Consider the following 26807-nt stretch of genomic DNA (forward strand, 5'->3'; position numbering starts at 1 on the left):
ATCCCTCAGCTCTTTTGCGATGTTGGGAGTGAATGCTAGACCCTCGGTTAATTACTTTTACCTTACTTCACGTGCCCATCTTTTGGTCATTAATTTTTGAAATTAAATTAGATTTTCAAAACCCAGCTTTAAAATTATGTTCATGCCGACAATTGCAATTTAATTGTCCAAACGGGGAAATCGATGCCTTGAAATTATGGGATCTAATTTTAAAATTGTATTAAAAATGTGGCATTATAAAGGGGAAATATTTTAAAAGGTTTTATCAGCATCCCCATTACTGTTACCCAGGATTCTGCTTCAAGCAGTAACACAGGAGGGAGAGGGCAATGGACAGATTAGTGTTCAGTGGTACTTCAAACAAAAAGACATTTACTCTTAAATTATCTCCTCGATGCCTAACTGACGATCTAATAGCGTGCATCAAGTACATCAAAACTTCGCTGAATAAGCTTGTTAGCATTTGTAAGGAGGACACTGAACATTCCAAACAGTGATAAGTGGTGCCTGCGGGCGGTCCACCGGAGCCGTGCGAGCAGCCGACTGTCCGCAGGCACGACTACGGCAGTTCAGATTCCCTCTCTGTCCCAGCAGCAGCGGCTGCTCAACCATTTAAAAAAAAATTTGAGGGTGCTTTTTGGTGCCCTCAAATCTCGGCACCCTAGGCAACCGCCTAGTCTGCCTAAATGGTTGCACCGGCCATGCCTGCCGGGGCCCCATCGAAACTGTTTGAATTGGGCCTCACACTTCCTAAAGCCGGCCCTGTGTCTGCATCAAACCTGCTTTTATCAAAGAAACAAAAATAATGTTGGAGCTAAATGGTAAGGAAATGGGATAGCAATGTGCTAAACACATAAGAGCAATATACAAATCAATTTCTGGACTAGTATTTCTTTAAAATGTCCTTATGTGTAGAAATAACCAATTTCTAGTAAATTTCACTATCTGTTTTTCATTTACTATTTTATCATACTGTTATATATGGTGGCATTCATAACATATATTGTTTTGGGGTTGCAAATACTGCAGGGGGAAATTTATTTTTAAATCTTAGTAGTTCATTTATTTTTAATTTCATGATAACTCCTTACCCATGTGACCTGAGGGTTAAAATCCATGACAGTATCTCTCTGAAGAAGGTTGATTTTAAGAGAGTTCTTTATAAAACAAATCAGTAGCTTTCTGTGCAATTTCAACAGGGCAAAAGGCAAAATATTTATGTCCAAAAGCTGAAATGCTATTGTTGTCAGTTCCTCAGAAACTCTATATTTGTCCAGTAGGTGGTACTAAGATCAATTTCCTTCTCAAAAGGAGAAAATATTTGACCATAATTTAATGTACTATAAATAAGCTAAATTTAATCTTTCATAAAAGGGTCAAGATACATAAAATGCTAAAATATCAAACATACACATTCTGTGAAAGGATGGTAATTTATATGGATTTCTGGGGCATTTCTTTCTCTTTGGTAAAAACAAATGTGCATAGGTAGTGATCATTGGTGGGGGAAAAAGGGGTCCTGGACATGGAAACTGATAACTTACATTAAGGACATGTATCTGAATTCATGAAACAGCTCAAATCAATGCCTACTTGGGGAGGGAAGTAGATAAGTGTTTCACCTGTGTCCTTTCCCAGATGAACTACTGTTTGTATACTCTTGTGTGTGTTTAAAACATTGCATATAGAGTCAGATTACCAGTGCAGATGCATTAGAGGGGTGTGTGTACAAGGTACTTCATGCCACTGCACCCCTGCATAGTACAAGAAAAAAAATCTGTCTTGTGTCTGGGAGTTCAAAGACAGCTCCAAGCTAGTACCACCTGTCATTACCTTTCTGAAAGCGGAAAGGGAGGGGACTGGGTCAGTCACTTTAATGTGAGTTGAGTTCAGTCTCAGTCCAAGGATCAGGCTCCTGCTGAGAACTTTTGTTTCTGGTCCCTATTGATTTTTCTGAGAGCTTAATTCTTTCAGGCCAGATCAACTCTTGTTAGTGCAGACAGGTGTCCAGCCTGGTCCCTTTGCCCCACTGTCTGCTTTTCCTCCGGTTTCCATCAGAGTGGAGAAGCTGCAAGTTATACTTGGGGCTCCATATTGGCCTATTGGCAGCAAGTGCTGAAGGGGTGGCCTAAAACAACGCCCATCCAGGGAGTCCAGGGACCTGATTCTCTACTCCATTACACATCAGTGACATTTCATTGATTTATGTACAGTTCACTGGTGTAAAACTGATGTAGTGGAGAGGAGACTCACGTCCCATGTGTTGATTCTAGCCCAACAAACAGGAATTACTTGCCTACTGCTGAAATGCATCTACCTCTGGAGTGCAGCACTGCAACTATTTTGTGCCAGCAATAATCCCCATGACTTTTTACAAAAGTAAGTACAGAGCAACTTCTGTAACTGTTCTGCTGAGTGTATTTTAAGAAGGAAAAGTTATTACTCAGATTTGAAATTTAAGAAGCAGTTGGTTGACACCTGCTACTCTCACAAAAATATCACAGCAGATTGAATTTTCAAAAAATAGTCAGGGCCTCTGTTCCATGAAATGATAAATGTGTGTATGAGTTTGGTTTGGTTTTCAATCCCTGCTAATCTATATTTTCCTCTATTTGTTTTTTGTTTGGTTGGGTTTTTTACACTAAAGCAGGATGTAGTGGTGTGTAAAATTTCTGATACTCTCCTTTTTGTCATCTCTTTACCAGTCCCTTTATTCTCTTTCTCTAAAAATATATATTTTTATTTATCTGGAACACCTCTCAAAGTGGTTAAGGGCACCTAATGAGTAGCACCAAAACAAAAACAAAACAACTTTGACTAAACAAATTTGAAAGTCAACTTTTTTTTGTCAAGATCAGGTTTTAGTCAGCAAACCCAAGTCCTACTTCTGAAACTCCCCGTATTTCCCAGGTAAGTCTATGGTGCAAGGAACGCTGATTAATCATGTTTTAAAAAATTCAGAGTCCAGCAACATGCTGGGTACAAATGTAAGATTGCTAGATGGTTACCATGATTAAATTGTTCAGAGTTTCATTCACTGAAGTACTTCTGTATTTTGCAGCTGAAGGACAGTGCTTTCTTCATTACACTATCATCAAAGAAGATGACCAAACAGTTTAATTGGCTAAAGTCCATTCAGGTTCTGACACATGTTGTAGCTTAGTCCCTATAGTGGCTTTACTTGGATCACATTTACTTTCGTGCCAATGTGTTTGCTGCTGTTATCCATTTGCTGGGCGTCATCACCAGTGATGATAAAAATGATTGAGGAAGAGCTAAAAGTCACTTTCTTCTTTGGCCTGATCCCAGCTTTCTGGGACATAACTATTGGTCTTATTGGCTTTTCATTCCCTAAAACCGGTATTTCTTTCACGGTCCTCTGGAATCTTAGCAAGCGAAAGCACAAGAGCTGCAAAAGGCATCGTCGAAACTGCAAAGAGGGAAAATTAGACTCAAATTACACCTTTCAAAGCTCTCACTTTCAAAATGCATCCAGTGATGACAATCGTATCAAGTAGTTCTCAGTGAATTGTTATACCAGTTTCTGTAGTTGCCAACTGATTTTGAATTATCAGGAGTAATGCAATGAACTTACTGGCTCCTTACTGGATATCTTTCCTCCTTATGCACCCCACACACTCAAATGAGCGGGAGGGGACCAACTAGCTGGTTGAGATCACTGTTACTCAGTTAAATATGTTGCCAGTAGAGGGCTCCATAATCCCTAGAGAACAGGAAAAGGAGGTAACAGGGAACTGGGTTTAGGAGAGACTGGGAGCTAATTGGAGAGGTTGCATGCAAGTAAGAGCAGTAGGCCAGGCATAATAACCTAGGAGCTGGCTATGGAGAGCGGGCAAGGCAGCCTGCAATGCTTGCCTTTCAGCTCTGAGTACTCTATGGAGGTGGTGTACCACAGCACTCCCAGAGCCACCCTGTGGTGGGGTTGGTTACTGTGCATATGTTGCTGTAGAATAGTTCTAATAATTTTTTTTTCATTAACTCAATATTGCCAACTTCAAATATTCAAAAATCATGAGGTTGGCTTAATCAAGATGTTGGAGCCTCTACAGTTCATAATGTTAAGTTTTTTACCCTACAACTATTTAAAAAAAAATCTGAGTTTTTTTCCTGTGATTTGCATGGCTCCAGAAACTGGGACTTTATTAAACGCCAAATTTTATGGACTTGCAATAATATCCCAATGGTTGACAACAATGAACTAACTAATTTCCCTTTGAGTAAAAATAGTAGTGGAAAGGAAAACTATTAAATGCTTCCCTATACTAATGGATTTAGATCTGCGATGTGATCTGCATTCGTCTGTCCCATTTTAAACACAATCACTTACAAAACATGTGATCTTACTTTACAGATATGTAGTGCAAGATACTCCATGGCAACTCTCCTGATTAGATAGAATTTTAAGGCTTCCAAGAATAGAACTGTGTTAAATGGGGCAAATATGGTTTTACTTTCACCATAAATATGTGTACAGTACTTCCAAATCTTCACAAACCTGAAAAACTCTAAGTGAACTTGATCCCTGAGATAACTCATCAGTTTAACACAAGACAAATTAATTTGGCAACATCTTGAAGGGAATCTAAAGAAATCCCTGGAATTGTGGTTGGACATTACCACAAAAACCATGCTCTGAAAAAGCCCCAGCACCCCTGCTTCAATTTCAGGACTTGAATGGGAGAGTCCTTGGTGGTCGACCCCTCAGCATTTTTAGGGGCTACTCTCTGCAATCATTTCACCATCTTTGTGTCCCTGGGGAATACTGCCTGGTAGACAGCCTGCTTCCAATGATCACTAGGGCTCTGCTGACAGCTCCTGGAGACCCAGTGCCAGTCAGGGGCTGGGAAGCCAACTGCTGCAGAATGGGGTGAGCGAGCCTAACAGTACCTAGAAATGTGACTCCAGCCAGGTTCTCTGCTATGGAGCTGCTCACACTGGAACCCCAGCAGGTCTCCAATGGAAACATGCCTGTGTTCTGGCAAAAGTTGTCTAATCTGCAATAGTGTCTACCAAACATTTTGGGCTAACGAATTTGGCATTTTCCAATTAAATGTAGTTACGTCTGGTCAGAAAATTTTCCACCAGCTCTGGGTATTATGTCTGGGATGAATTAAGCCCATGTACAGGTGTCAACCCTACAGAATCTCACTCAGTTGATGGGTCCCTGTGAGCTTCAGAGGTTTAAGTGGTTGCTACTGTATTGTACTGCGAATCAGTTTGTGATCTGGGGTTTGAGTCAGAGCTGCTACATCAAAATCACTTAGTTCCAAATGTTCTTTACGTATATGACTGAAAAGCCCAAGTGAGAGATCCTGGAAAACTTCATCTCTAAAAGGTAGCCAAAAGTCAGGGAAGGCCTTTCAGAAAACATTCATATTTCTCTTTTCTTTGTCACATTATGCTACTTTGTGTATATAGAGAACTGTGTATTGAAACTCTGCTTAAAGTAAACTAGGAAGTTTATTAAGAGGGGCTGCAATGTGCAGGCTATTTCCAAATGATGCTTTGCTTCATAGTGGTATTTATCTTTATTATGATGCAAGTACTTTTTCATAGAGATGCCTAGCTTCCTCACAGGTGTCTTTATAAATAGGTTGATCTGTAAATCTCCATTTCCTTTTGTCCTGTAAAAGCTTATTCAGATAAGTTGGCTACTGCCACTATTGAAGTAGCCTAATGCTCAGAAGAAAGACTAGAAAAGAAGCCTATAAAATTAAATCTCCATAAATTTTCTCATACAAAGCAAGTGTTTTCTGTTTTGTTCCCCTGTTTCAATTCCTCCAAAATGCAATTCACTATGACTCACAAATTATTCTGACTGAACATCCTTCCATTGGAAAAATACCAAACTGGCAAAGCAAACATTTCAGAGGAACATGTCACTTTTGACAAAATTTTCATTTTGAAAATAATTGAAACTGGAATATTTTAAACATGTCAAAACATTCTGTTTCAACATTTTCAGAACAGAATGTTTTCATTTTTCATTTTGAAATTACTTTTAATTTAGAAATATTGTATTTTATTTGTAAAAAAATAAAGGTTGAAGTCAAAATGAAATGTGTTTGTTTGTTTTTTTTCAACAAAACCTCTTGATTAGCCTGAATAAACTTCTGGAATAAACTTCATGAACAAAATTCAAAACTTTTGACTCTTTGCCCCAATTTGTGACAAAACAAAATTTTAAAATCTAGAAATTTTGTTAAACCAAAAATGTTTTTTTTTCCCAGTCAGCTCTAGGGAATGTCCTTATCTTAATATTAATAGATAAACCTTTGGTTACAATAATACTTATTTTTTTTCATATAGAAATGTTAATTCAGGAGTGTGTCACATCGGTACTTTGCGTAAAACTTTCCATAGTCAAATATATGTAGTTTGTGGTTTTTGTTTTTGTTTCAAAGCATCCATACCGCTTGGATTTTATTGTAGAAGTCTTATTTAAATTCATAGTAAAACCAAGACACTGTGTTCTAGGGGATAGGACACTGGACTAAGGCTCAGAAAACATGGGTTTTATCCTGGTTCTGCCACTGACTTCCTGGGTGTCCTTGGGCAAATCACATCTCTCTGTGCCACAGTTTCTCCATCTGTAAAGTGGGATAATGATACTGACCTCCTTTGTAAAGTGCTTTGATAACTTCTGATGAAAAGTGCTATACAAGAGTTAAGTATTATTATTTCCCTAATCCAATCCAGATTCTCTCTCACACACCCTAACCTGAGCACTGCAGCAACCTGCTAAACTGTAACAGTAAAGCAGAGGATGCTAAAATCCTAGATTGCTATAGCAGTTCTAAATTAAAGATGAATGTAGAGGCTGCGCTGTAGTTCTGGGATGCTTCTGATTTGGATTGAACTTACCCTGAATCACCAAAGTTCTGGGTGCAATAAGGGTGCTATTTGGATATGTTTCCAGTCTGATCTGCCTTAAAGGACATATTGGGCTAAACACTTTCAAACTTGGACACCTAAAGTTTGGATATTTGTTTCCATATTTGGGATAGAAGCAGCAGCAAATAACAGAGGGGAATGGAAGAGTCTGGTTTTTGCTCTGTTTGCCGCTGTTGCCATGGGGAGGATGTGATGTAATAATTCCATATTTGTGTGCTTGGGTGGGTATATGGACACCTCAGTCCCAATTTCTGACCCTTTTGCTAATGAGAGTGATTAACTGCCCTTAATTTAAGTGTTCAAGTTTGAAAACTGGACTCCACATACAGTATAATCCTCACAGCTGTGTCATATGCTTTCTTTGACTGCTCAGGTAAGTAAGTTTGTGATTAACCTACCTTTCTGCTCATGAAGATGTAGATGACAGGATTATATGCAGTGCTTGATTTGGCAAAGAAAGATGGGATAATAGCCACTGTTGGAGTTACAAGGTTGCTGTAGCCAGAAGCTACTAAAAGGGAGACCACTGCATAAGGCATCCAACAGATAAGGAATGTGGAGATCATTAAAAAGCACATTTTAGCCACTTTCTTTTCATATTTTAGGAGTTTGATCACTTGAATGGTCTGAAAATCTTCAACACAGCGAAGCTGCAGGGGGGGGAAAGGGAAAAGGCTGAAAACAAATGCAACAAATAGCTTTTAATTTTTCTTAGTTTTTGTTAATTCTCAATTGCCTAGCCTATAGTTTTTTAGGAGCAGAGACTATTAATCCCATTTCAAGACTCTTTAGTTCTTTTGCAGCTGAACAGGTGTTTTCTGCTCATTTAGGATGTGTAGTAAATAAGGTGCAGATATAGTTTGAGGAGATACAGGAAAATGAATGTGCTAAAGAATGACATATCAAATGACCTCAGATTACTTTTTTTTCATTCAAATGGAAGTATTTTAGGAAACTAACATGCACCCATCCATTAATATAGAAAGTTTCTAGTCTCTGGCTGATGGTTTTTTTCCTCAAATTTTGTATGAATATGTTGGTGCTGAAAGAACAATCCTGGAGATTTATTTCTTCTATCTATATAGACTATGCATAGCATGAGAATTGCCAGTACAGTAGAACCTCAAAGATACGAACACCAGAGTCATGAACTTATGAGTCAACAGGACACTCTCCCTATGGAACTGGAAGTAAGCAATCAGGCAGCAGCGCAGACAACCCCCCTCTAGCAAATACTGTATTGCCTCCAGGCTTTAGACCTGGGGCTCTGGGCTTCAGACAAGGGGGGTTGGGACTGCACCTGTGGCCGGGGAGGAGGGAATCCCAGGCACTGGGCAGGGGTGACTCTGGATTTCTGACCTTGGGAGCACCATGACTCAGGGCTTTACACCAGGGGGGAGCACTCGGGCTCGGGGCTTCTGCCTCATGGCTCCACTCCTGGCTTCAGCTCCGCTGGGGACTCCAAGGCTCAGCACTTCAATCCTGCAGCTCTGTTGTTGGCTTCAGCCCCACATGGGGCACCAGAGCTCAGTGCTTTAGCTATGAGGGGTGTGCCAGTTTCAGCCCCAGTGCTTGCCCCATAACTAGAGCCCTGGCACCTGCTGAAGCTGTGAATGGAGTGGAGACCCTCAAGCCTCTAAAGCCTTGTGCCCTAGTACTCCCATGGGACAGAAACCCTGAACCCTTGGTTGGGAACCCTGGCACCCCAAGGATCAGAAGCCCTGACTCCCTTTTCCCCCCTCCCCTGCAGTTGCAGCCAGAACATCCCCCTCGCCCATGGCTGAAGTCCATAACTTCTTGTTCAGAATTACGGAACATTTCAGAGTTATGGACAACCTCCATTCCCAAGGTGTCTGTAATGGAGGTTCTCCTGTACAAGATTCTCCATGCTGCCCTGCCAATTGATTTATAACCCTAACATGGTGGCACCACTTCTTGAGGGGAGATGATAGTTCATTCTCTATGCCACTGCAGCTCTCAGCATTAGCTGAGTGACTTTCAGGAGATGAGAAGTATATGTGTAACACTCATACCTCCCTAATTACTATTATAGTTGTTTGATAGAGATGCTGGTCCATTGTAAACTGGACTGAGACTACCAAACTCAAACATAACAATTTCTAATTACGGCAGATTTGGACTGAATTAGAACTGATGACCTAGATGTAGAATACTATCTGGACAAACATCCCTGATAATAACTGCGTTTTACAAAGAAGAGGTGTTTGGGTTATTGCCTCAAAAGACTGCGGGCTCACAAACTAAAAGGGATGCACTGGATATAAAAACAATGCATACCTACCTCAGGTATCTAGCATTACTGGAAATCATCAAAGGGAAATTCCTATTGTTCCAATCAATGCTAGCATTAATATTTTATGTTGTTGCTTTATCAAATTTGGATAGTAGGATTCTTTTTAGAGTCTCATGAGACTTTTTTATTTCAATACTTCTGACGTGGGAGGGGAGTGTATCTTACCTTATCTCTAGGTAATTTTTCTAATAGCATTCAAAGTGAGATTCTGCTTTTCATGAAAGGGAACAGGAAAAAATGAGGCACATTAATGGAAAATAAAGATACTACATGAAATAAGGAGCACTGTACGGTAGGCTGAAATTATCAAAGTTGCCAAAGGGATTTAGATACCAAATTCCCATTAAAATGAATGGAAATTTGGCATGAAAATCCCACCCTTCATGTACATTAACTTTTCTATCAGATATCTTATCAATAAAACCTCGGACTATGTACATCTCCAAAACCAATTACTCATTTACCTTTTCATTGAAATTATTCATTGCATATGAATAATGGTTTCAACTCACCATTCGTATTGTATATAGAATATGGCCATAGCAATAGGCCATGATCCCCACAGGTGCCACTAGACAACCAAGAAAGAAAAAGAGCACAAAGGAGGCATCACGGGGGTTTTTTGACTGCCAGTCCACTGAACAACCTAGTCCATGTATCTCCAGAGTGTATCTGTTCCAGCCTAGAAGGGGTGCTCCTGTCCAAGCTAATGAGTACAACCAGATGTAGGTGATGGCCCTCCAGGACCAAGAGAAATCAATCACTTTTGCATGAACGACTCGAATGTAGCGCTCGTAGGCAAGAACAGTGAGGGTCATGATGGAAACAATTCCTGTAAGGAGAAATAAAGAAAGCTAATTGTGATCATTCAGTAGAGAGTCATGAACAACTACCCCACTAGTAGTCTGTCAGCAGGGGAAGCTTACCATCAGACAGTGCAAAACTACACATTATGGGTCCAATTCTGACATCTTTAAACCTATTGAGGGCACCTCCCTCCACAAATTATTCCACCAATTTCATAGGAACTTTTCAAAGCGAGTAAGGGTCTCAGAATCTGATTGCTGTGCAACTTCTGAACTTCACAGCCTATGCGTGGCACATGGAAGAGGAAGAAGGGTCCAAGTTAATCTGTATAGTCATAAATACAACTTGGTTAAGCAGGAGTTAATGTTGCAGGTACATTTAAGGTTAAAACCACTGTAAAAGAATGCTGTTGTAAACCACACCACCTATTAGAAACCCAGGAAATTCAGAGCGAAGACTAAATTTAAAAGCAATTAAAACATTTGAATGTTCTGAAAGGCACAGTTAAATCTCCCAAACAACATGAATGGGTAGAATTCCAACTTTTGACAGCTGAACTGCCACAGAAGCTACAGTGGAAGTTTCAATACCATATTTTTCTTTTGAACTGTTGGCACATTTCAAGCCCACACTTCTAATGAATGCAGCATGACAGGAGCCTTAGATTAAGGTCAGTACTGAACAGTGCATCCTACCAGCGCTTTTGTTGTGACGTATTCTCTTCAATGGGAGTTTTGCCTGTATTAGGACTGCAGGATTTGACTCTACGTGAGTTGTGGAAATTAATGATCAGTGTCTATTTTATTAACATAGTGCAATCTTCAGTCAACCGAAGCCCTGTGCTACCACTGTTGATTTAACAAGTGTGTCTCTCCTCTTAACAGCAAAGCCTAAGCACAAATGTATTTATTTCATAGCACTCAGTATGGTTGGATGCAAATCTCTCTAATAGAATTTGCATATGTCCTTCCTAATAGGAAGAACGGATATTTTGTCATGCACATAAAATGTTTGATTTCTGCATGGAAATTTGTATTTATCAAAATCATGCTTTTATTTTGCTGTGAGACTGTTGAACATGCAGGTTTTATTATTCCCTGAAATGGGAACATCCATTGTGCCCTAAATAAAATCTTCAAAGTTAATCATAGATGACTAAGGCTTAACCTTTTCCCAAAGTGAAAAAAAGCTTCAAGGATAACAAATATAACATATGTTAACAGTAGTCTCAGTAGGCACCATATTAAAATTAATTTTAGAGGAGCATATAAGCATGTTTGAAGATAGATGTAATTTGTTGTCTCTGCTTTCGTGTATCCTGTGTTAAAGTATCCATCAATAAAATATGTATAATATTAATTGGTTACCTCACAGCAGTACTGGGGGGCTTAATAAATGTTAGTAAGATGTTGTTTTAAGATGTCTGTAAGAAAGGTGCACAATCAATGCAGGTGGTGGTGGTGGTAGTAGTAGAATACATCCCTTAGACGTAACGAGAGGTTCATGAACTTCAACTGATTAAAGCATGGTGGAAGAAGAAAGCACCAGATATTCTGTAGCTCTACTGGATGTGAAACAATGTAGCTCTCTTTTAGTATGAGCACTTCCTTTCTATGCTGGTATCTGCAACCTAATCATTAAGGAAACGAAGATAGTAGATAGGACTAGACACCCATTTTTTTAAATGCTAGACATGGTTATGTGGCCTTGACCCTGAATCTTGCACAATTTGTTTCTTCAGTGGATTCTTTGCAAGAAGAGTAGCTTTTAGCAAAGCAGGGGAGCGAAGTGATAGTGGAAAATACAGGAGGTTCTCTGGACAACTAGGAAGAAAGCGCTTTAATGACAAGTTCTTCAGGGCAGCGTATTTAATTCGAGATCAGGAACAAATTACACTGAAGAGCATGGGCTTCAAAAGAGCTTATCAGGAATTAGAAAAGGATTGTATGCTAATATCATATGGATTTTAGTTGCTGGGTGGAGCTTTGTAACCCTAGTGGATTACCCGGACAGGCCGCGTGAGACTCGCAGGCCGCAGGTAGCCCACCACTGGTTTAAAGCGTTAGTAAGAAGCCATTGATTTGAGAGGCCCCAAAAATGACTCAAATAGAAGTTTTCTTAAAGATCTCACTTTTAATTAATTCCTGAACATATTAACAGATTTACTTGAAGATCTTTAGAAAAGTCAGTCTTAAATCAAAGATCACTTGCAGTAGGTTCTTCATACAAAGCAAAAAGAGTGAAGCCTCGTTTAAGTGTATATGGAAAGCAACCTTAACTGTGACAGCACTATCAGAATCTCCAGAATGTACATCTGCCATCAGAGTTACTTTCTGGATAACCCAGAACCCAGTGTGTATATCTATCAGCTTACCCTTGAAGCCTGGTCTGTTGAATCAAAGTAAGTTTATATATAAATTAATCCTTTCAATTTGCTATTGTCGGTGTAAACTGTGATTAACTGAAATGAAGAACTGGTTTCAAACATGCAGTTAAATATAAAAGCACATGTAACTTTCCCTCCTTTGTATTCAACTTTACAATTACATATTCATTAAATTTAGTGCTTGCTTTTCATTTAGTTTACAGATTACATCTAAATTCTCTCCTGACGTATCATCAATAGAGTTCCTGAAATAAATTGTTTCTATTTCATTGTGAAAAGTTTATGGGCCTAATCCTGTAGTCTTTACTCAGGCAAAACTCATACTGAAGTCAATGGAAGTCTTGTCTGTGTAAGGATGTGACCAGTAACTTTTTGTCTTTTAATTTACCTACAATATTTAGAATGCTTTCACTGTCAAGATTCTCCTTTTTATATTGGGCTTCAGCTCAGTTTAGTTCAACCATCCTTTTTTATCTTCAGTGGATTGTATTTTTCAAATGTTGTCATTAGACAGAGGATAGTTTAATTAATTTACATTTTAAGAATAAAGTCTCTATAGCCAATACATACTCCTGTATCTCTGCCAAATACTAAAGCTAAGTCCTTGCATCATCAGGATTGATGGAGAGAAGGCAGATCACAGGTAAGAGGCTTATATGAACGATTATGTTTTCAGCAACATAAAAATGTTGATTTGCTGGATTCATCTATGCTTCAGAGGAACTTGTACCAGTTGAGTTTCACCTTCCCATTGTTGAAAATTTATCTGAGATAGGATGCTGAACTAGATGGATCATATGACGACAGCAAATGGGACTTAATGGAACATCCACCCCAGGAGTTAAAAGTTCCCTTTTTGTCACGATACTTCTGGAAAAACCATTGAGGGCAACATAGATCCATGATCGCCCTGATGTTTGATCAGAACATAAATCTGCACCAGATTATAGTTTCATTTAGGGTGATATTTGTATCTTCAGGTTAGAGAATAATGAAGAATGTATTGTGTCTGGAAGCTGGAACAAGGCACCTAAAAGCAGCACCACCAGCCTTACCCAACTATGAATAGCTGAACTCTTATCAGCCTCTTATTGGTCAAACACTAGCCACATCTAAGCATTAATAATCTAGAATTCTTTCCTCTTCTTCCACCCACATTTGCACAGACAGGTCTAAGCAAAACAAAGAGGATTTAGTTTTGTTTACCTGACTCTCAAATAATGTTAAACCCTACAAAGTACCTAACTCCGTCATACTAAACAGATTAGAGGGGTTGGCAATTTATTCCTGATCTGGCTGGGTTATCTGCTAACAACCTGAAGTATAAGGATTGATGGCCTTTGTAATTCTGTTTCAGCTAGTGACATTCCAGGTGCTATTCTTATTCATACAAGAATAAACATTCTCATGTTTTGAAATGTATTGGTAGCCTTAGTATACTGTGGATTAGCCTCTGTATACTGTGGGAATGAATTCTTCAGGCTAAATATATTTTTGTGAAAAACTTAGTCCAATGAACTGTTTCTTTCCCACGTTTGTATGCATAGTTGTGTGTGAGTTATTTAGAGGTATGCTGGCTAGTCAGCCTATGAGTAAAAGTGCTCATAACTGTGCCAAACACCACATGCATGCATTTTTCACAGATCCTATTCCCTGTGAGATAATCTAGCCTGAGTTGTCTCTTAGATATAGTACAGAACAATTCCACACTTCAAATGCAGTTAGCATTGTTCCAATATGTACCGTGTCGGCCTCAATGCCACGCTTCCCCTTGGTGCTGAACTAGCACTTAGTACATCATCTCCTTTAAGCAGTGAGAGTTGTTATTAGACTCTCAAAGTACTGATTGGTACTGGAGAGCGAGAAGAGTGAGGAACAAGGGGAAGAATCCTAATCACAGAACTACTAAAACTAAACCAAAAAAATGACATTTTTGTGGAGGAGACAAGATTCCTCAATTTGTTTATGATTCTATTAAATTCTGTATTCAGGGCTCTCCCTGTGGTGTTCCCCTACTTCAGAGTGCTCAACTAGAAAATTGCCAAAATCCCATCACTCGGGGAAGTATGTTTCCTGTGTTTCTTTTCCCTTTCCTACTGTCTAAGAAAATATTCTTTATGATTCACACTTTTACTGAGGGTGAAGAGGTAAGCCTGCACTCTGATCACACAGATATTACAATTGCGTCCCCTGGAGAAAGCTGATGGAGTAATTAAGCAATCAGGTTGGAAAACTGGATGGGATAAGGAACCAATCCAGGCAGGAAGGAAATGGTGAGGTGGATCAGGGCTAGTGTTCCTTTTAGGTCCTGGGGAGAGGGCCAAAAAGTGCTGCTGGTGCTGTAACTAGACTGTGGCATGGGGATTGTTGGGGAAATGGGGGCAGGAACTTAAAATAAAAGGATACGGAATACAGTGACAGCACTACCTGGAGTTCATGCTGTTTCTGCAGGGGAAAATGTGGGAGGAGCCACACCCACTTGCAGACTCCACCCATTTGGAAGGCCAAACAGCCATCAAATGGTAGCAACCTCTGGTCAAAATATGAAACAACAACATGCTAATAAGATGCTTCACGTCCCACTGGCAATCCCTATCTGAGCTGGTTTAATTTAGCAAACAAATGTATGTCAGAACATTACTTGGTGATACCAACAGCGCATCACTGAGGATTTTCAGCAATATTTAGTATTAAGTTCATTTCCTTCAATCAAAGCTAAACAGGTTGAAGAATATTCAAGAAATATTAGACTAAGGCTTCAAATATATTTTGTCTAGTGGCCCATTATCAAACAATTGTAGAATTAATATCCACTGTTCACTCCTGTGAGCAATTAATTTGCTTCAGACAAACCACTAAAGCTAAGAGTATATCAGGCAAGTTCTTTGCTATCTGCAAGAAAGGACACGTCCATGAAACTGTTTGGCAGATAGCATTAGTTTCAATGGGAATACAGCTGTGAAAGCAGCATATGGTGACAGTGTGAGAGAGGTTAGTGGTGGGCAATATGCTCTCAAATTGGGTAAGGAAGGGCTTCTATTTGAATAGTTGGTAAATCTATGTCAAATGGACTTTTTCCGGCCCACGACCAGATCTCGGCTTTCAGATGAATCTCTGGCAGTTTAGATCATCTAACATTTAAAGGAAAATCTCAGCTTGTCTTAAATTTTTTAAAAAAGGAAAAATTCCTTGTGAATTTAGTACAAGACCATTTGAAGCTTTTCAGGGTTTGAATAAAGTGCGTTTCACCCTCAGCAGAGAGCCGTTTATGGCATTGTTCTCCAAGGGTATGTCTACGCTATGAAATTAGATCGATATTATAGAAGTTGATTTTTCAAAATTGATTGTATACAGTTGATTGCGTATGTCCACACTAAGCGCATTAAGTCGGCGGAGTGCATCCTCACTACCGTGAATAGCATCAACTTACGGAACGGTGCACTGTGGGTAGCTATCCCACAGTTTCCACCCATTGGAATTCTAGGTTAAGCTCCCAATGCCTGATGGAGCAAAGACATTGTCGCAGGTGGTTTGGGGTACATATCATCAGTCTCCCCTCCCTCCATAAAAGCAATGGCAGACAATCATCTCACGCCTTTTTTCCCGCACGGATGCCATACCACAGCAAGGATGCAGCCCGCTCAGCTCAGCAAAACCACCACTGTTGTGTCCTGCTGGCAGCAGACGGTGCAGTAGGACTGCTAACCGTTGTTATCCACCGCTTCCGCTGCAACTCTGCTCTCCAGCAGACGCCACACCATGGCAAGCAGGGAACCTGTTCAGCTCACAGTCACCGCTGCTGTTGTGAGCATTGTAAACCCCTCACACATTATCCTTGAGTACATGCAGAACCAGGCTAAGGGATGTCAGCATGAGGAGGATTTTGATGAGGACATGAACACAGATGTTCCTGAAAGCACAGGCTGTGGCAATTGGGACATCATGGTGGCACTGGGGCTGGCTGATTCAGTGGAATGCTGATTCTGGTCCGGGCAAACAAGCACAGACTGGTGGGACATCATAGGGTTGCAGGTATGAGATGATTCACAGTGGCTGTAAAAGTTTTGCATGCATAAAGCCACTTTCCTGGAACTCTGTGAGTTGCTTTCCTGTATCCTGGGGGCTGCTGTGATCCAAGTAGCCCGGGCAATCACTAGCCTTCTGCCAGCAAAGGTAGTGACTCTGGGAAATGTGCAGGTCATAGTGGATGGCTTTGCTGCAATGGGGCAATAGACGGAATGCATATCCCCATCTTGGCACTGGCCCACCTTGCCAACCAGTACATAAACCACAAGGGGTACTTCTCAATGGTGCTACAAGGACTGGTGGATCACAAGGGACATTTCACTGACATCTACATAGGATGGCCAGGAAAGGTGCATGACACTCTCATCTTTAGGAACTCGGGGCTGTTTGAGCAGCTGCAAGAAGAGACTTACTTCCCATACCAGAAAATTACTGTGGGGGGTGTTGAAATGCCAATAGTTATCCTTGGAGACCCAGCCCACCCCTTGCATCCATGGCTCATGACGCCTTACACAGGCAGCCTGGACAGTAGTAAGGAGCAGTTCAACTATAGGCTGAGCAAGTGCAGAATGGTGATAGAATGTACCTTTGGATGTTTAAAAGCTCGCTGGTGCTGTTTGCTGATGAGGTCAGACCTCAGCGCAACCAACATTTCCATTGTTATTGCTGCTTGTGTGCTCCATAATAGCTGTGAGAGTAAGGGGGAGATGTTTATGGCGAGGTTGAGGCAAATTGTCTGGCATCCGATTATGAGCAACAAACACCAGGGCGATTAGAAGAGCACAGCTAGGTGCACGATGCATCAGAGAGATTTTGAAAACCAGTTTAATGACTGGTCAGGCTTCGGTGTGACAGTTGTGTGTGTTTCTCCTTGATGCAAACCTGCCCCCGTTGTTTATTTTAAATGCCCTGTAAGCCAACCACCCTCCCCTCTTTGAAATAAAGTAGCTACTGTTTTGAAACCATGCATTCTTTCTTTAATAATTACAAAAAAAAATTAAGTAACAGATAAGGGAGCCTAGCTGGGGTGGAGAAGGAGGGAAGGACAAGGCCACATTGTTTATTGTAGCCACACTACACATCAAACTGCTTGAATGACAGCCTTCTGTTCTTGGGCCATCCTCTGGAGTGGAGTGGCTGGGTGCCCAGAGTCTCCCCCCCACCCCCACCCCATGTTCTTGGTCGTCTGGGTGAGGAGGCAATGGAATTTGGGGAGGAGGGTTGGCAGTTATACAGTTGATGCTGTGGAGGTCTGTGCTCTTGTTGGCTTTCCTGCAGCTCCAACACATGCTTCATCATGTCCATTTGCTCCCCCAACAGCTGCTTCAGCATGTCCGTTTCCTCCCCATTAGCCTCAGCATTGCATCTTGCCTCTGCTCTTCGCACTCACTCAATTCTTTCCTGGCCTCTGCCACTGAATGCCTCCATGCATTGAGCTGTGCCCTATCAGTGTAGGAGGACTGCATCAGCTCAGAAAACATGTCATTGCGAGTGCATTTTTTTCACCACCTAATCTGTGATAACCACAAAGATGGAGATGATTGGGGGAGTGTAGAAACATTTGCACCTGGGGAGAGATAAAAAGGCAGAGTAAAATTGGGTCGGCTTCTTATGCCTTCATAACATGTGGGAATGTTTTCAAACTGCAGCACTCCCCTTTCCCAGAGCAAGCAATGGACTGGATTTCACATTTAAAAGGAGGGGCTGCAGTATTTGGGTAGATGTGCAGCACACACCTGCCCTCACCCACTGCATGGCTATTCTCTGGGGGTGATCCCTTCCCTCCTCCCCCTGCCACGTGGCTATTCTCCGGGATGATCCCTTTTAGCCAAACGCAAACAGCCCAGCATGAACGGGGTCCTTTTACTGTTCCCTTACAAAAATTCCCCTATTTCAACCAGGTGATCATGAATACTATTGTTTTTAAACCCTGTACTGTAGTTACAAATGTGCACTCACCAGAGGTGCCTTCTGTGGCCTCAGGGTCAGGGATCCCGTCTTGGGAAGGTATTGGCTGTAGGGTGATGAAAAGTTCCTGGCTGCCAGGGAGAATGGATTCACTGCTTGCCTGCTGCTCATTCTCCTCCTCCTCATCCACAAAATCCTTCTCCCTGTTGCATAAGACTCCCCCCTTGCAGGTGTCCATGGACAGTGGTGAGATAGTGGTAGGGTCCCCACCTAGAATGCCATGAGCTGTTCATAGAAGCAGCATGTGTGGGGCTCTGACCCGGAGTGACTGTTTGCCTCCTTTGTCTTTCGGTAAGTTTGCCTGAGCCCCATAACTTTCATCCGGCACTGCTGTGTGTCCCTGGTGTAGCCTCTATCCAACATGCCCTGTGACATTTTGGCAAATATATCTGCATTTATTCTTTTGGATCAGAGTTCTGCTTGCACAGATTCTTCTGCCCATACAGCAATCAGATCCAGTGTCTCCCTTTCGGTCCATGCTGGAGCTCGTTTGCGATTCTGGGACTGCATGGTCACCTGTGCTGCTGAGTGCAGCTAAGCTCACCACGCTGATCAAACAGGAAATTAAATTCAAAAGTTCCCGCGGCTTTTCCTGTGTACCTGACTAGTGCATCAGAGTTGAAAGTGCTGTCCAGAGCAGTTACACTGGAGCACTCTGGGACAGCTCCCTGAGGCCAATACCGTAGATTTGTGTCCGCACAATCCCAAATTTGACCCAGCAAGGTCGATTTTAGAGCTACTCCCCTCACCAGGGAGGAGTACAGAAGTTGATTTTAAGAACCCTTTAGGTCAACGAAACGGGGTTGGTTGTGTGGACGCGGTCATTTTTTAAATCTACTTAACAAGGCTAAATTCGACCTAACCCCATAGTGTAGACCAGGGCCAAGGCATTCCCCAAGAGAGAAGAGGCTATAAAATTGCTGGGAAAACTTTCTAGTTTTTCTCCTCACACTAGTGGAGGAGACCATAAAGCCCTAACTTTTAATATTTACTTGGCAGTTCACCTTTATTAAACTGGTCTAGTTAGAACAGACTTCAGTTTTCAAGGAATGTCATTTGTATCTGCTGCAGCTCAGGAATTCAATTATCTGTGAAGCTAATGAGCCATAATTTAGCTGTTGCATATACTATGAACTCTCCAACGGTGTGGGAAGAATATTTTCAGTCAAATGGCTATTAAGAGCTGGATGTTTAAAATATGTTCCAATATATATCTTTACAAGAAAAATAGCATGCTGTTAGGAAGGACATGGCTTTCCATTCATAATTAGAGTACTGTTCCTACAAACTGATTACATGAAATTCCTAAAATCACTAGTATGAGACAGTGAAATCTGTGCAAGTTAACACCCTTGTCTCAAAAATACCTTTCTTAAGATCACTTCTGTATGCAACCAATTCAGCATTCTTTGAGAGCTTGCTTAAGACAGATTTCAATGCATTTGCAAATGTTTATGGGAATAGTATTTTTGATAGGTGGAATAACCCTTATCAGTGTTAGCTGAAATTGTGTATGTAGCAAGAGAACAATATGCTCCTTGGAGTCAATCAGGCATTTTTCTGAAACCTCAGGAAATATTATCACATGTACAGGACTAATCCTATGCCTGATAATAAAGCATAGCCCTCCTGCATATATTGGGATTCAAAACAGCCTGATATGCAGTTGCGAATCTGTCTGCGGGTGGGAACTACTAGCTATAGATTTTTTAGATTCATGACAAGCTACCAGATGCACATCTTATGGTTTAATTCTCTGATTCTATGGTCCTTAGGCAAAATTCCTGCTTTAGTTAATGGGAACTGAGTCTGTTTTAAAAAGGTTTGTGTTTTAGCCATCAGATATCCTCTCTAGCACGTGGATAGATAAATGCATGCTAGACAAGAAATCTTCCAGATAGATTCAGCAATATAGCTCTTGTGACTAAACATAATTAAGATGCCACCTGCTACCAAATTGGCTCCCATAGGTTGGGAGGAGGGGAAGGAGGTTCATATTCTCATAGGCAGAGGAGCTCACCAGGACAGGTATGAGCTCCTACAAAGCCATCAGAATGGAGACCTCCTTATAGCTTAAAATACACCTATTAATTGAAGTACCTATCTCTTCCCATCATATTCGAACCACTGTGGCTCCACACTTACGATTTAATGGACTAGATGGGGGCTATAGTCTGGGAAAGGTAATGTAAAAGTCACTTAAAAATTCAAGAGTAGTAATTAAATTTACCATATTATTTCCCACCCTAAGTATAAGGAATCCTGCAGATGGTGGCACAATAATGGTGTAAATGCCCGCTCTTTTCCACAGTCCCCATTGTGAATACATATACAGGGAAGTTTCATCTGACTTCAGATTCTGCTCAGAAAAAAATTAATTGGGAATGGATTATTATTCATGAAACAAGAACAAAGTTAGTCCTACATTGTGGATGATTTAAGAGTTTTTGGGGTCTATCACAGAGTACTTCCAGTCTGACCTTGACAATTCCTTTATTTTCCAAACCAATAACCATACTTACTGGTTCCAAAGATAACAGCAGACTGAGAGCCTGGTAGAATGAACAGCAGGCCCCGAGCAACCTATTACTGCCTGGGGAGTAGCCACTGCTACACGGTCTTGTCAGCTAATGAACCAAAATTAATGCAAAAGTAGGGTACTGCAAGAAACACATAAGAAATAGCATGTATATCCCTGGATCAGATTGGACCCTGAGTCAGTCAACTTTCACTGGAGTTGAGTTCCAAGCCCTGTTACTTTTCCCCTGACTGCAAAACCTTAGAATGTGGAGTTTGCTGACAACGTCTACGTTTTGGAGCTAAGACACCTGCAATCTGTCAAAACAGTTCTCAAAAAGAGAGGCTCTTTTAAACAGGAACTCTTAAAAGTGCACTGTTCCAAAATCCCAACAGAAATAAGTATCCTTATATTTGTGAAATAACCTCCCAGAAATTACATGGTAAACTAGAATATGCCATACAACATGCAGATGCTGTCTCAATGTCTTTTTTGTACCATGCCATACCTATCATATAATACTGATATGCTCCAGTTGAACACAGAAGCATTTTGATATCTATTTTCAAAGTATAACCAATAGCAGTCTTGTAAAAACAACTTTGTTTAAAATAAGACTGAAAACTAGTGATTTTGGATGCCCATCCTTAAAAGGATCTGGTTTTCAGAAACTGTCATGAACCCACTTTCAGAAAATCAGCCCCAATTTAAACTATCTTAAAATGGCTTAAATTGGCATCCAAAAGTCACTTGTCACTTTTAAAAATCTTAGCCTATAGCACTACAAAGCTGACTTGTGCAAAAGTGGTGTGTGAAGAAATAAGTACAGAATATAACTCTGATATCTAAGATTGTCTCCATCCTAGAATGTGGGCCTTTCAACTGAAGACTGTTCAAGTTTACAATGGGAAAATCTGTGAGTACAAGAGGTGAAGAATGAGAAAAGAGAATTTACATGTAACTATGTCTTAGTAGAAAGAGTGGGCTGATGTTCTCCAGACTGGTTGGTTAATATAACTCAATCCCAAATGCTTAACTCTAATATCCTATTTGTAGGTCAGCCCTAAGCTTGTGTGGTAGTTTTGTGATGGTAGTAAATTCTACTAGAGGATATAACGAGATCATTATAGTTGAAACCTGCCTTTGTAGGTGATAAGCTAATTCAATAAGCTTCTATTCTGCCAGGGAGGAATGACTAAGTCTATATTTAAGATGTGAGCACAAACAATAGTGATCACAGCTAAACGCCTTTTGGTCATTCAGTGTGAAATGAGTCAAGTTCTCAGACAGGTGTCAAAAACACAAAAACTAATTGGTACTTGCAAGGCCAAGAATTCAATATCTGTGATGACTGAACTACCTGTTCACTCTAGAAATGACCCTGTTAGGTCACTGTGCCATGGCATAATGAGAGAATGGAATGTGCAAGGCTGCACCTGGTCTATTTACAAAAGGACATGAACTTCAGAAAATTCAGAACTGTCAATTTTCAAGTTCTTTTTGAGCACTAAATTCACTTTTAGACAGATGTCATGGTGGAATGACAAAGTCAGAGTTCCACTTTAGAAGTCACTAACATGCAATGTGTAAGTGAAACTCTTCCTATTCAATAATTTTGGTAGTCTGGAATGCACCTGTTTTTAAAGTGACAGGTATTTGTAATATACAGCCTGGCTATTTTGTTCTTTTTCATGTGTGTCTAGATTATACGGTCTTCTTTCTACAGTTATTGGGAACAAAAAAAAGTATATATAGTATGTGCAAAATTCAGATTATCTGTAATACAGAGTACCTTGAGATTAAGATAGTAAGGTTTTATTTATATATACATAATAGTTAAATGATTTTGTTTTTAATGTGGAAGTTGAACAAAATGCATTAAAGTATCAGATTCCCTAAGGCAATGCAATTGGCAATTCAAGGAGGAAGAAAATTCTAGGGGAAAGTAATTATGTGCATCAGTGATTCTGTGGTGTAAACACTGGCCCAGCTTCTAGATGCAGCCTTAAAAGTTTTTCTTAATTTTTGGAACAACTCTGTGTGCGCATGTGGTTGTGTTGTTTGTGTGAATGGGGTGGGGAGGTGTTTTTGTATTTTTAAAGCGCAAACTTAGCAGTCATACTTGTATGGATATATTAAAAAAAGACAAGCCATTAACACTTCCAGAAAGGAACTGAAAATGATTTCAGCTGTATATAATAGTGCATTTACCCTGGCAATATATACGTATGGTTTTAACATGTGATATTTTTTGAAGATGATGATCTGATTATAGCTTTTTCACATCGATCTCTACAGTGTATTTTATATTTTGGATATGTATTTAAGTACAAAAATGTAAAAGGATGAGGTCACATGCAAAACAAACACTGGTAGATGCATAGAGATTTTTTTTTTTAAGTGTCTGAAATACCTGACTGACGCAGATAACATTATGCTAGCAGGGTTCTGTCCTACTATCATGGCAAGCACGAGTGGGTTTACTTTTAAGACCCCGGGAATGCGCTAAGCATCATACAAAACAAGTAAATAGTTCCTGTTCTAGTGAGTTTGCAGTCTAATTGCATCTTGCACCCACAATATCCCTTCATTGCACAAGCATTTCCACTGTTAATAGCTTTAGTGAAACCAGTCATAAGTGATCAGCTAATCCACCACCAAATAGGTTGTTTACTAGAGGTGAACTATAGCTGAAGATACAAAAATTATATTGGGACGTTTGGAAATCTTATAAGGGGTTGCTTATTGGAGGTAGACTAATGCAGGTGCATATATTTTTGTGCACACATATACCTATCTCTCTGTATTTTATAAGTGTGTCAAAGAATTTCTGATAGTCAATAACCATATTTCAAAGTTCTTTTCTAACTACTTCTGTGATTGTTTACAGCAATTGCTATATCTTTTTGCAACATAATTAATCACCAAAGAAAAAATCTTCTTTCCAGCAGCCTGCACTGATAAAACACAGGATGTATTCTATCAGACTTCCAGAAACTGTCTCTAAAAGTTACTTAACATCTTTCATATTTGACTTTGTCTTTTTAAAAATGTAAATAGTGGTTTCAGAAACACTTGTCACTACATAAAATTGTACTTTACAGTATTCAATAGTTTAGGAATGCTACAAACACCAATAATACTTGTTTCTCATGTGAATGAAGTGAACATTCAAGATAAGAGCAGCATCAAAAATTACACTTTTGTTACTAATGCTTTTTTTTTTTTGACAAATCAAGAGTACTGATGTGTCTTCAGAATTGATGCAGAGAGTGGAAAAAACAAAACATGTTCCATGTTTTGGATAACTTCCTAGACAAAGACCTAGCTGACTTCTAAATTTCCTGATAATGTGATGTGGCTCCTATGATACTCAGATTTCTCTGCTGTCTGGCTGGTCAGAGATGCCTCTGGTGTCTTATTAATTATAATTTTCCCTTCTCCATAAGGTTTTGTTTTGCCTTACAAATTTGTAGTGATGACACACACTGTTCAAATAAGTGAAAGATTTTCTTTGAAGATGTTTCTATGTTTTCAAAACAGCTTACTCAGACCCTTTTGCCAGTAGGGAGGGGATGTTGCAGCACACTTTTCTGATTCAGTTATAGCTCTCATGATTAATTTTCAAGAGTTTTCTTTCTGATAATAAAAGTTATCAAAAGGGGGTATAGGCTGTAATAACTACTCTACATAAGTAAATTTCCACGCAGAAGGTCCCAATCTTTGAACTTGCTTGGTAAATGTTATAATCACTACAAGAAACACTTTATACTTTCAAGCAGTAGCATCCTTCATCCTAAAAGCACAGTAAGCAGAGACTGTAGGTTTTCCCCCATTCCCTTTTCATGGAAACAGTCGTTTTGGCCAGGACTTCACACTAAAACTGCCTTCCTGGACATTATTGATATCTAATAAGGGAAAGAGGTGCTGGAGGAAAAAGGAAATAGTATCAATAAGAGGATGAAATTGGTGGCATACAGTAGTGGAGAGAGAAAATGGCACAGGGTCAGTAGTGATGTGGGGAAAATACATTGATGATGGTCTGAGATGGTCCCTGGGTGTGGTATAGAGACAAGGTTATGCAGAGGGGGGAGCTGGAGCTGGTGGGATGGAGATAAGGTAGAGCATGTTGTAGAAGTAGATGGTCAGGGGACCGAAATGGGGTAGGGTGGTGGTGGAAGGGGATAAAGTGGTGTGGGTGGAGTTCTGAGTTAGGAAGTGAAATGAGGGGAAAAGATGATTGCAGGTAGGTGGATGGTAGCAGGCTTGTGGGGTGAGGTGGGTGGGGAACAGGGGATGAGGCAGGTAGAGAAGGGGGGTGGGTGGAGGGCAGGGAGGTGGATGGGGAATGTGGGCTGGAGGGCGGAGGGGTGAGGTGGGAGGCAGTGATGGGGGGGGCTGGGGGCGTGCGGTCCCCCTTACCGAAGAGGCTGTTGCTGAAGCCGTCCCAGAGGCAGCCGGGCGCCTCCCAGACCCAGCGGCTGCGGAGGCAGGACACGAAGGTGAGGGTCCCCCCGCAGAGCGAGACCAGCAGGTCGCTGAGGCTGATGTTGAGCAGGAGGAGGTTGGTGGGGGTGCGCAGCCGCTGGAAGCGGTAGTACAGCACCAGCACCAGCAGGTTGTTGCACAAGCCCAGGATGCCGATGGTGGCGATGAGCAGCGCCAGGAGCTCGTAGGTGCTGGGGCTGAAGAGGGGCAGGTCCTCCCGCTGCTCCTGCTGCCCCGGACCGGGCGCCAGGCTGCTGCTGCTGCTGTTCCCGGAGTACATGGCTCCGGGGCTGGCCGCTCACAGGCGGAGGCTGCTCACGCCCAGCGCGGCCCCGGGTCCAGCAGCAGCTGCTCCCTGCTGGCCCCTCATCCCACCGCCGGCTGCTGCCGGCACCAATGAGAGCGAGAGGAGGAGCTGCCACCTCCCGCCGCCAGGCCGGTTCCTGGTGGCCCCCCAGCGGCGAGCCCGGTTCGCTGCGGGGTCAGACTGGGGAGTGCGGGCTGCGTGCCGGCTGTGTGCTAGGGCCGGGCCGGGCCGGGCAGCGGGGCTCCCTTAGCTGTAGGCACGCACAGGGCGAGGCCCCGCTGGGAGCGCTTGAAAACCCACCGGCGAGCTGCCGCCCAGACCCAGCTCCCCATTAAAACGCGGCAAAATCCGGTCTCCTGCGAAGGGTTTTACAGGTACTCAGCGGGGATGCTAATGCTTCTCGCTCGCCGGTCCTGCAAAGATCTCCCACCTGCCCAGCTTCAGGATTCATTTCACTGGGACTGGCCAGCAGGGCCGGCTTTAGGCCTATTCCACCAATTCCCCCGAATCGGGCCGCGCCTAAGAGGGCCCCGCACCCAGTGAGAATCCCTTCCCTGGCTAGAGGCACCTCTTTAATTTTTACTCACCTGGCGGCACTTCAGGCCTTCGGCGGCACTTCAGCGGCAGGTCCTTCAGTGCGGCTGAAGACCTGGAGCGAGTGAAGGACCCACCGCCGAAGACTCGAGCACCGCCTGGTAAATACAAGCCCCACGTGTTTTTTTACCTTTTTTTTTAAAGTCATCCCTGCCGGGCCCCATCGAAACTGTTCAAATTGGGCCCCGCCAGGACCGGCGTCAGGGTTTCTCGCGCCCTAGGCGCACGGCCATTTCACCGCCCTCCGTGCTGATCCCGTGGCTCCGGTGCAGCTGCCGCAGGCATTCCTGCGGAGGGTCCATTGGTCCGTGGCTCCAGTGGAGCTGCCGCAGGCATGCCTGCGGGAGGTCCACTGGAGCCGCGGGAGCAGCGACCATCCGCAGGCATGACTGCGGCAGCTCCACTGAAGCCGCGGACCAACGGACCCTCCACGGGCATGCTTGCGGCAGGTCAACCGGAGCCGCCTGCCGCCCCCCTCCCACCC

At 41.8% G+C, this 26807-nt stretch overlaps 1 protein-coding gene across 1 annotated transcript; it reads right to left on the reverse strand.

The window, feature by feature from the left end:
- Positions 1-1382: 1382 nt before the first annotated feature.
- On the reverse strand, positions 1383-25702 carry OPN3 (opsin 3). The gene is made up of 4 exons (XM_030556985.1): positions 25357-25702; positions 9742-10061; positions 7314-7565; positions 1383-3430 (listed from the first exon to the last, which is right to left on the reverse strand). Exons 1-4 carry the CDS (start codon positions 25700-25702, stop codon positions 3167-3169), a joined length of 1182 nt encoding a protein of 393 aa, XP_030412845.1. The 3' UTR covers positions 1383-3166.
- Between the last annotated feature and the right edge of the window lie 1105 nt (positions 25703-26807).

The sequence above is a fragment of the Gopherus evgoodei genome, chromosome 3 (assembly GCF_007399415.2).
Source record: "Gopherus evgoodei ecotype Sinaloan lineage chromosome 3, rGopEvg1_v1.p, whole genome shotgun sequence".
In the NCBI taxonomy this organism is placed as follows: domain Eukaryota; kingdom Metazoa; phylum Chordata; order Testudines; family Testudinidae; genus Gopherus; species Gopherus evgoodei.

What these genes read in the sequence shown, in the direction of transcription:
- OPN3 (XM_030556985.1), bottom strand. Translation starts at nt 25,702, where the DNA reads ATGTACTCCGGGAACAGCAGCAGCAGCAGCCTGGCGCCCGGTCCGGGG. An exon ending in CTTCAGCAACAGCCTCTTCG is followed by an intron (nt 10,062 to 25,356) that starts GTAAGGGGGACC and finishes TTCTCCTTACAG; the next exon opens with GAATTGTTTCCATCATGACC. An exon ending in TTCTATATACAATACGAATG is followed by an intron (nt 7,566 to 9,741) that starts GTGAGTTGAAAC and finishes CCCCCCCTGCAG; the next exon opens with CTTCGCTGTGTTGAAGATTT.